The sequence below is a fragment of the Culex quinquefasciatus genome, chromosome 2 (assembly GCF_015732765.1).
Source record: "Culex quinquefasciatus strain JHB chromosome 2, VPISU_Cqui_1.0_pri_paternal, whole genome shotgun sequence".
In the NCBI taxonomy this organism is placed as follows: Eukaryota; Metazoa; Arthropoda; class Insecta; order Diptera; family Culicidae; genus Culex; species Culex quinquefasciatus.
This window is the reverse complement of record NC_051862.1, coordinates 204,827,805-204,839,081: the sequence shown is the minus strand read 5'-3', so window position 1 is coordinate 204,839,081 and position 11,277 is coordinate 204,827,805. Positions and strand designations below refer to the sequence as shown.

At 39.1% G+C, this 11,277-nt stretch overlaps 2 protein-coding genes across 2 annotated transcripts; one reads left to right on the top strand and one right to left on the bottom strand.

The window, feature by feature from the left end:
- Positions 1-1,469: 1,469 nt before the first annotated feature.
- Positions 1,470-4,006, top strand: LOC6034346. Its single transcript, XM_038256330.1, has 4 exons — positions 1,470-1,675; positions 1,845-3,440; positions 3,498-3,635; positions 3,690-4,006. Exons 1-4 carry the CDS (start codon positions 1,639-1,641, stop codon positions 3,785-3,787), a joined length of 1,869 nt encoding a protein of 622 aa, XP_038112258.1. The 5' UTR covers positions 1,470-1,638; the 3' UTR covers positions 3,788-4,006.
- Positions 4,007-8,608: 4,602 nt separating this feature from the next.
- Positions 8,609-10,237, bottom strand: LOC6034347 (uroporphyrinogen-III synthase). The gene has a single exon (XM_038257276.1). It carries the CDS (start codon positions 10,103-10,105, stop codon positions 9,353-9,355), a length of 753 nt encoding a protein of 250 aa, XP_038113204.1. The 5' UTR covers positions 10,106-10,237; the 3' UTR covers positions 8,609-9,352.
- Positions 10,238-11,277: the final 1,040 nt, after the last annotated feature.

Genomic DNA, 11,277 nt, shown 5'->3' with positions numbered 1-11,277 from the left:
ACGTTCTAATCGAAAAAAAAAGAATTCTAGTGAGTTCTCTGCAAATAAATAAAATAGTTAATATCGCGTATAAATAGTATGGAATTATCCTCAGCAACCATGCACACTCACGTTTATCTGTGGGGATAAACAAAAACTCACTAAAATTAATTCTGTCGATTGGAGCATATTCAAAGAACTTGGGGTTCCATCATACCTTGACGAAACTGAACCATTTACTGACATCGACTTCATTTCAACTAAGCTAGGACAAACTGTTTTCAAAATTAATGCATTTTTGTTCAAAAAACTAAAAATTTTGAAATATGCCTTTCAGTTTCTGATATTTAAGGGTGCACATCAACCAAGGAAATTGTTGTTTGACAATATTGTCAAACTTACGGACACAATCCTGAAATAGTCTGATTGTAAAAATAGGCTAATTTTGTTGTAAATCGCTTTGTAGACAGTACATTAGGGGATGAATTTAAAAATTATATCAGTAGTTCCCGTAGTTTTAAAAATACTAAATTATCTTAAACAAAAATATTGGTGCAAAAGCTCTGGTAGTTGTGCATCGTTAATGTTTTTTTGTGCAATTCTAACGAATGTCACACAACCGGAACTTCATATCGATCGTCAAACTGATTAAGCCCTGCACAGAAAAACTCAACCCGGTTCGACTTGACCCAGAAGCCATCAGATCCCTATCGCAACCGACGTCGGCAAACGTTTTGTTTTTGCCACGTGTCGCAAAGGGTTCTACACGCAAAATGCTGGAAATCACGCGCGAGCACACTTTCGTCAAGGTTCGAACGATCACAACCAACAAAAAAATCAACCTTCATTCACTTCCCTCCAATTCAGACGGATATCGACGAATTGACGGTTGTTTGGGGGCCGGTTAAGATTAATTGGATAAAAAATTGTGACTGCGCCGCCACACACGGAAAAAGGGATTTTCAGCTGCGAGTTGCGTTACGTCCGTGGTCCGTCGACATACCCGTTGATCGGCTTAATTACTGTCGCTAATCTAGATCGTAGGATGAAATATGTGGACAGTCGGGCTGCGCCCGCGGTCCAGTTCGAACCTAATGGCCGATTTATGACGGTGATAGGGGTTTGGCTTTTAAAAGTTGAAAATTCGAAAAACAGACGATAAATGTCGCTTTTGATGAATCATTTAGGGGTTATTTCGACTGGTTACAGCGAAGCGTGCATTTGGGTTCAAGATTTTGAAGCCTGTAGAAATTCCATTAAACGTCACATAAGCCGTGTGTAACGTGTCTGAAAAGCGTCATTAAAGTCAATTTTTAAATACTTTCGCAAAAAGCAAGACTAAACAAACAAATTCCGCCGCGCGAATGCTTTTTATTTTCCTAACCTAGCTTCCGCCCCCCCCCCCACCAATCACACTATCTGCCCGACGACGACTCGTCGTTATCAGATAAGAACAATTCTTCGCTGAGTGGGTGATAACGGGTCTCCAGGTCGCCTTTCCAGCTCAGTCTGCCGCGGGCAACCTTACCTTAAGAGGTTGAAATCATTTGTTGATTTTTATTTGGAGAAAATATCAATTTAATATCTTATCGGTATGAATTAAGCTACGATCGCTGGTTGAGATCATTTGTACTTCCGCTAAGTCAAATCTTCAACAAAATGTGTTCGATTAAGTCGGTTGGATTTCTTCTAATCGGTGAGTTTGAGACGACCAATTTCGCCAGTTGACGGAACCATCGATTCGAAATAGCTCTTTCTTCTTGAAGTGATAAGATAAAACACTGTATTGACTCAAAGCAGTCGTCAACAACTCGCAAATCGCGATTCGTGCACAAGATGCCACTCTAATCCCTTCACTTTTGTAGCACTGGTGACGATCGTCAGCTGCCAGCTGGACGAAGGCAGCGGTGCCCAAGACGAAACCGTGGTCACCGGCGATGACGCGGTGACACCGTCCTTGATCGATGACTACGTCAACTGTCCACCCGGGATGGACCCGGAGAAGACCATGAATGGGGACGCGGAGAATGACTACGACGATTACTACGATGACGCGTTCCAGGTGCCGAAGGTTTCCGAAGGGGAGAACTACACGGTGGAGAATGTTTCGGTGGTGTTGGTGGGGGAAGATTCGCTGACGACGTTGGCTGTGGAGGGTGAGGATGGTGTGGTTGTTGGGTCTATTGAGAGTGTGGTTGATGATGACGATGAGGACGTTGTGGAAGATTCTGGAGAGGATAACTTGGTAGAACAATCGGATGAGGAATTGTTGAACGACTACCCGGTGAAGTTGATCAAGTCTCCGAAGATCTACAACGTACCGGACACTGAGACATTGGAAGCCAAGTTTGCGGCTTATAAGAAGGAGCATTCCGAGGAGGTTGAACTTGTATCGCCTGGGTATCCTCAGCCTTATCCGGATATTGTTGATGAAGGTTATCAGGAGTTTAACGTTTCCGAAGGGATTGGTGTTCAGGTAACGATCCACGAGCTCGATCTGGATCCTACCAGTGACTTCTTGCACATTCGGGGTGGAACAGTGAACGATACCGATGAAAAGGGACCGATCTTTACCGGGAAGATCGATGAGCCAGTGCGTTTCCTGATCGCACATACGACGACCTTCTCGGTGAGGTTTTTGTCTCAGCATGAGGCGGGTTCGGAGCCTCACGATTATCGAGGGTTCCGGTTGACGTACGCACCGTTCGGCACCAAGATAGAACCGACTACGACTACCACTACGGAGCCACCGGTTCCACAGGAGGAGTACCAGTGGATCCGGAAGGAAATATCCGTCACTAAGGCAATGATGCAAGCCTTGGATACGTGGGCAAAGGTTCGGGTGGAGCTGTCCAATGCAACGAATCTGTTTGTGGAGGAGCACAAGCTCAAGTACAGGCCGAGCAAGCCTGAGGACATCCGAATCGTAGCCCAGAAGTGTCCGGACACGTGGCCCAACTACGAGGAGTGTGTAACGCTCCGCTTCGCCGTACCCCTCCGTCCCGAACCCGTCGAAGAAGATCAATCCCCGCAAGGACTCAACGGACTCTTCGGCAAGAGCTACATCTCGGTCTCCACAACCGAACCTCCCAAGCAGGAGTACCAGCTGTCCGAGGCGAACCTGGAGCGCATGTGGAACGACTACGGCGCGATGGCGCTGGCCCAGATCGGAATCGAAGCGTACAAGATGCCTGAAAACTCGCAAGTTCTTCTGATCTGGATCGCGATCAGCTTGTGCATCGTGGCGGCCTTCATCTTCGTGCTGTACAGCATCTGGAAGATCGACTTCTTCAAGGACTACCGGCGCATCTCCAAAATGAGCCGCGAGCAGCCGGATGATGACCGAAACGAGCTGAAGAAGAAGGAGTTTGACATCTCGATGTTCCCGTCGCCGCATCAGATCGTGCCGAGCTTCTTCCCGACCGGGGATCCGTACAGCGAACGTGCCGATGGACAATACGGTAAACTCAAAAGTCACATATTGTTGATCTTAACCTCTAACCTTCATCTTCTTCCAGCTTACGACAACTCCACGATGAACCCGTTCGCGGAGGAAGCCTTCGAGGTCCGCCAATCCCCAAAGCCTCGTCCCAAGCAGCAGGTCTTCGAGCCACTCTCCCCGACTGACTATTCCCCAAGTATCGTAGATTTCAACGGTAAGCTATGATAACCAGTCAGCAAAGCAAGATTTGACCTGTTTGGTTTTGTAGAGCTCCCGGAAACCAGATCGCCCAGAAGAAGCCGGAATAATCCCTTTCTACCGTCGAGCAACGGCGGTGGCTTCAATCAGGTCGGACCGAGACCGTAAAATCGGTTGGCAAGTTAATTAAAAGCCGTTTCTTAGCGTACTTTAGTGGGTCGAACCGCCGACGCTCAACGGATGGGAAAGTTGTTTGTGTGTGTAATAAGTATTCGGCTTAACGTAAAGGCAACATTTGATATATAAAACAATAAAAAGTCGCTCAATTTGTGCGTAAGTGGACACCATAATGGATTGAGGGGAACACTGATTTCCTCGAGCATGTCATTAATTTGCTTAACTTTCTGAGATATCACTACTCTACGTTGATGGTGATATTAGATGAAGCTCCTACCCGAGAAAGAAATTACTTGGTAGACGACTCTATGCAAATACAAACTCCTTATCATTTCTATAGCTTAATTGTCAGTGTAAAAGCAGAGCAAAAAAGCTCAACCAAAAATATCTTAATCGGAGCTCGTGAGACTGCACCGGGAAGGTGGTCCCCATGGAAAAGGGGAAAAGAACCAGATTACCCGTAAGAGAGTTTAATTATGCAGACAGCGAAACGATGATAATTAGCTGCACAATTTTTAAAAACAACGCCGCCGACGACGACGTTTACGAGGAAGAAGAAAAAAAACATGTGGAATCAACGAAATTGGATCAATTTCATAAAAGGTGACACAAATGGTGATTACATATTTTGCCGACAGACGGCGATGGCTGCTTGCTGCAGGTGGGATCTGGTTTGTGGAAATTATCAGGGGATGATTAAGGATTAAAGGAGATTATTGATGGAGCAGGATATTTTTTTTTTCATTTGTGATAAGTACTCGGGTGTCCTTCGCAGGGGGAAATTGAATCGAAGCTATTTGGATTATACTTGAAAGTGATAATATTTTAAAGGATTTAAGGAAAACAACGGTGAAAAAAGAAAGGCCACATGAAAAATATCATTTGATTTTTAAAATGCAGAATAATTTCTGAACTTTTTGGCAAAATTTCAACCGGAAATCTTTAAAAAGATTATTTTTTTACATAAGGCCGTTGCAAATATTTTTCAAAGTTTATGTCGCCCCCCCCCCCTTTTAAAATGGTCTGAAAAATAAGGGGGCAAAAATAATATTTTTTCAAAAATTTTCAAAATTTCCACGAAAATAGAAATCTCATTAACTGAAAACAATCTAAAATTCATTTTTCTGCATTGATCATAATATTTAGCATGTTTGGGCTTGTTAAAAAATGTTTTGAATGTTTATGAAATTCCAATGCGCAGCACTGCAAAAAAAAAATGTTTCGCAAAAACTAAATTTTCGTCAATACTTAGATATTTTGGAAACTAATGATGGAAAAACAACTGGAAAGGTGTATATTGCATTTTAAAACACTTTTTTCATTAAAATGTTGAAACCATGGCTCTTAATTTAAATTTTTATACTTTTTATATCAACAAAGTTCAAAAAAGCAAAATATAGAGAAAAACTCTATATTTTGCTTTTCTGAACTTTGTTGATATAACCCTTAGTTGCTGAGATATTGCCACGCAAAGGTTTAAAAACATGAAAATTGATGTTTTCCAAGTCTCACCCAAACAGCCACCATTTTCTAACGTTGATGTCTCAGCAACTAATGGTGCGATTCACAATGTCAAAATTTGAAACATTCGTAAAATTTTCCGATCTTTTCGAAAACAATTTTTTTTTGAATTTTTATACATCATTATTGCTGCCAAATTTGTATGGAAAATTATACGGACAAATTAATGATGGAAAATGGCTTCTTTGGTTATACCGAAGGCACCAAAAATGTTTCAGCCGGATTAAGAAACACAAAAATTAAAATTGAAGAAAAAAGACCGATTTCGTACAGAATTGCTCTTAAGGAACAGCAACGGAAAATGATAAATAATTTCAAATGGTTTCATCTTGGTTAAATTTTTGATGGCTATGCTAAATTAAATACTTTGATATAGTAGACCAAAAGTAGTCAATACAATAAGACTTTGAAGAACGGGAATATACAAAAATGTGTGTATAAAAAAAAATCAATCCTCAAAATCATGAATTAAATTCATGCTTCTCACATTCGTGAACTTAATTCACGATTTTTTTCTATGTAAAAAACAATAAAAAAATGTTTTTGCTATATCCTTGTAAAACATCTTCATTTTCAGCTAATTCTAGAATGAGAAAACGGCCAATTTACCAAAAATAACAGAACAGAAATATTAATTGATGCATGACTTGCAAAAAGAAGCTGAAAAAACGAAATTTGAGAGTTGCATACAACATGCCTGCGATTCCGAAACAAACCCCTTGGGATTTTAACCCGCGCAGACGGTAATAACAAAATTAATTATATGTCAAAAACAAATCCTGTTAAAATAACAAAAAGTGTTATTATTTTATCCTGTACTTCAACTTCAATAAGAAAAAATAATAACAGTTTCTGATAAAATAACTAGATTTGGTATTGAAGTGATATTATACTGAAAATGTTTTATAACACGCTAATAAGAGGAAATGTTATACATTTCAAAAAATCTCCTAATAACAAAATTTGTTATTCGTTCGGTATTCTGACTTAGAAATAAGACTACCCGAGAAGACGGAAATAACGTGGGAATAACATTTTTTGTTATTTGAAAATACTAGGACAATAACATTTTATGTTATTTATAACAATATTTGTTATTCGCCGTTATGATTTTTTGTTATTGGATTGTTATTGTAATAACAGACTAATAACATTTTGCGTTATTCTTCGAACAAATCTTTGTTATTATTTTTGTTATTTTATCAACTAATCCGAACATCCCAATATCAATTGCAGTTATTCTTCCATAACAATAAATGTTATTCCAAAGTTGTGTTGACTTTCAACCAATATCAGACCAATAACAAATTTGGTTATGATAACATAAACTGTTATTAAGCTCTTATGCAAAAATGGATTTTGTAAGAATATTCCATGACATTTTTTGTTATTTTGACAGTATTTGTTATTGAAATGGCATGAATTTTGTTATTACCGTCTTCCCGGGATACCATAAATTACACAAATGGAAAAGTTTTTAAGTGTCCATAACCCAATCTGTTATTATTTTTTCTTTTGTTAAATATGTTTAGATCTTTGGGATAATTTTGACCATTTTCGTCTGGGTCATTATTTTGGTCATGAAATGGGGTCCTTAAGCTAAAATTATTCAAAAAAGTTGAAATTTTGAAAGTTGTTTTTTTTTATTATTTGATATACCCCCTAAGGGATTTTACTATAATTGGCTAGAACTATGAAATAATTTTGACCAATTTCATCGGGGTCATTTATTTCACTATGAAATCGACGTCGTCGTGCTATCTTGTCGCACCCGCCATTTTGACGTTCCGAGAAAAACGCGTTTTAATGTTTGACCTTGAAAATTCAAAAACGAGAACACGCAATGTAAACAATAACAAACACGTTTTGTTTGGCTGACCATTCTGTGCATTGTCCCAAAGTTTGGTTGAAGTTGGTTGCTGGAGTCCCGAGTTATAATTACAAATGTTTACGGTAGTCTAGCTTGTACGTGCGACAAACGCATCCTGACTTTCCTGACCTTAAATCCCTTTGGCCTTTTGTCGCACTTACATCAATTTTCATGGAGTGACAAGATAGCACGACAAGATTGAAACTATTTTTATATGTAAAGTGACAAAAATGCACGGAGTTTTTTCGGTTATTGTTGAATATCTCAGGATTGAAATCGAATTTTAGGGATGTGTGAAGGTCAAAATATGAGGCATTGTGAGCTGCACAAAATGGCGTTCTTAACTCAATTTGGCCCAAAATGCACGTACGACAAGTTAGCACGATGGCGACGAAATGGGGTTTGAAGCTAAAATTAATCCGATAAAATTAACTTTTGAGAGTTCTTTTTTTAAATTTTATTATATTCCCTAACGGAATTGATTTTTTTTATTGAGAATTTTTGAAGTGTGAATAAAAAAAGCGAGTAAGTCGGAGCTGACGTTGAAGTTCGAGCTGGAGTGAGACCTCGGAAACGGCATCGGATTCAGCTAATTTTCAGCAACTTTCACTTGGAATCGGAATCTGTGAAGTCGGGTATTTTTGGAAAGCTGAAGGAGGCGTTGACGTCATATTCTGCATCCAGAGTCGGAGTTGTCTTCAAAGTATGGATTTAAAGTCGCTTGAAGGAACCCGACTCTGCAGCCCTGACTAGTACAGAAGAGTGAGGTTTATTGGCAAATGGCAAATAAACAAAAAAACAATAACTTTTTTGTTATGGACACATACAAGTTCAATAACATTTTTTGTTATTATGCTGCTCCACCTCTCCGCAAAAAATAACAAATCTTGTTATTCCTTCATGATTCCTTCTGTGTTATTGGTTTGTTATTGCTATAACAACATAATAACAGTTTAAGTTATTCTTCGAACAAATCTTTGTTATTGATTTTTGTTATTTTAACAACTAATCCGATCATCCCAATAACGTTTTTAGATCTTCTCACAATATTAAAAATTGACCTTCCCAAGCTATTTCCGTCTGCTCGGAAAGTCAAACGTCCATGTGTTTGTTCTATCTCCGTTCAAATGGAAACAATATTGAAAAGTAATATCGAATAAAAGTGCTGAAAAAAGTAGAACTTTTCAACCCTTTTTCATTTTTTTTATTTTTTGAATTTATTATTTTTATTGAAGAAAAGTAGGCCTTTGACAGTTTGACAGGAAACATTGTTGGATAAACTACTACTACCTATTTTTTTTCTAATATAAACACACAAACTAGAGAGCCTGGAGAGCAGGCTCTCTAACACAAACATGCAAATAATCTTTAATCAAAACACAAAGTTTTCCAAACAATATTTATTTTTATTTGTCATCTTCTTTTGTTATCACTAAATAAAAATAAGTAAAAGCAGTAAATTCAAAATTCACTATTGTTGGCTAAATGGAACTACACATTTCAATATCTAATGACTTTTCGACGTCGTACGACGAGGTGCGCAACAGATTCAGAATCAGTAATATCGGATTGTGTAAAATAAGTTTTCACAAGAAAGGAACGAAAACGGCGATGTGTGCTAACTCGCTTCAATTGACACATTTAATTTGACTTGACACGACTCCATCGGTGCACTAGTTCAAACTACATAAAACTATTTAATCATAAAAAATAACTATTTGAATGTCTATTTATTCCGCGCACCGATTCGTCTCAACACTAGTTCAACATTTCATTAAAGTCCAACAACTACGGCCGATTACATGGGGGCAAATCCCGTCGAAATTTTCGTTAACATGTGTTTACGAAAGTGTAAAAACAATGTCATCGTTTTTATTCTGGATTAGCCCCCATGCTCACCTAATAAACGTCCATTTTTTGTTAACATTTCTCTTTTCACGGTAACTTTTCCCGCCGCACTCTAAAAACTACCAACAACCTTTTCATTTAGTCTGCGTTCATCTAGGAGAAAAATCTATTTGCTTCTTTTTAGTTCGTAACAGCATATATAGTAGTATAATTTAGTCGCCCCCGCCGGAAGCCAGTTCCTGAGCGGGGACGTGACGTGAACATGTACACACAGTAAAGATTCAGGGTAAGACTACAAACTACTCAACGCTACCCGGTTAGGTATCCAAAAGAGCCCCAACCACGTACTCGGGCGAGGGTTTTTCCGCCGTCCGGTACACCGTCAGGCCTTTGTTCTCGATGGCCTTCTTGGTGCTAGGGCCGATGGCTACGATCCGGCAGCCACCGAGGTCCAGCTTGTTCCGCTCGAAGATGGCCGAACAGTAGTTGATGCCGGACGGGCTGAAGAACAGCAGGAACGCCGGAGCGTCACCGCGGAACAGCTGGACCAGGTTCCGCTCCAGGTCCTTGTGGGGCACCGTTTCGTATACTTCGACCGAGTCCAGCGAGTACCCGTATTCGGACAGTTTGTACTGTAGGACGTCTTGCTTGAGGTTCCCGCAGGGGAAAAGGAACGGCAACGTTATCGTTTTGTTGTACAGGTCCGTCTTGATAAAGTCGGCCAAATTGCTTGCGTTTCCAGACTGCTGACCCTTCGTGTTCAGCTGAAGGTGATTGCATATCAAATCATGCGAAGTCTCCCCAACGCTGTAGTTCTCCAGCGTTCGCCAGTCATCCTTCAACCGTTGTCCACCCAGTGCATCCCGCACCGCCGTGATACTCCTCGGGCTGGTGAAAATTAGGCCGGAGTACTTGTACGGCGATAGTAATCGATCCCGCAGAACGTCCAAATTCTTAAACGAGAAATCCAAAGTTGGCACCAGGACGGGCTCGAAGCCATGCTTCTGGAGGAGACTGCTGTAGGTGTCACTGTTGTCGCTTTCGGATTTTAACACGACCACCTTTTTCATGATTTTGTGCACCACAGAAAAATAATGTTAGTGAAAAAAAGTTGCTCGTACGAGTGCTGATTACGTGTATTTACGATTAGCACTTTGCGCGAGATATCGATGTTTTTATTTTGATGTTTTTTGCGCTCCCTCTCTTCTCTGCTCTTGAACGCTCCGTCTGTCAAACGGCGTGTTTCACCGGCTGAATGTGAGAGACAAATGACGTACAGATGGCGCGTCGGTAGACATAACAGATGTTTGAAATGGTCAGTTATTGGTGCAGTACGTTTGATTTGTTTTCGTTTATTAAAATAATCAATTTTGTTAAGTGTTAACACAAATTAAACTTTGAATCAGTTTGAAAAACTCGAATTGTTGTTTAAAAAATGAATATCATGATAATAATAATCATAATAATAATGATAAATTATCTGAGGCAGAATTTGCAAAATATTGAGATACACAATACAGCCTAGAGCTATATATTTAAGATGTTTTTTTTTGCTGAAATATCAGTTTTTTTATTGGTGGTTAAACTTCAAACCGTCGAAATATGACTAAATTCAAAGGAAAATTCGCACTCTGGACTAACAAAGAGATCGCCGGTTTGATTTTGGCTGAACTTAGGAGCCCACGGCGGTTTATTCCTCGTAGATAAAAAGAAGACGCTGGTGGTTAGTACTGGCAATAGTGACCGACAGCTATAAAGTTTCGTTTTTTAAAGGAAAATTGAAAAATAAACTTTGTGAAATTGGTTTAAAACTGTTGACATTGAAATTGCAAACTTTATCCATGAAATATTTCTATTATGGTCACATTATCTAATATGTGTCCCTTTTCTAATTTTTTTAAATGCAAAAATGGTTATGCAATTATTTTTTTTTGCTAATTATTATTTCTTGCATGGGCATTTAAACTACCCGAAATAAGAAATCAAACAGTTCAGCTATTAATCCACAATATAAAACAACTGGATTGGTGTTAAATGCATATAAGAACGTTTTTTTCATTGTCGAAGCCCTGGCTTGTTATTTTTTGTTTCCATATCCTAATTATAAAAAGATTCCAATTTAAGTATACATTCAAATATGTTGAAATAAAAGTTAGCCCAACATGTTATGGCTTAATTTAAGAGAAACAGTTACAAATACTGTGGATTTTTGATGAATTTATTATATTTTAAAAGATTTTAA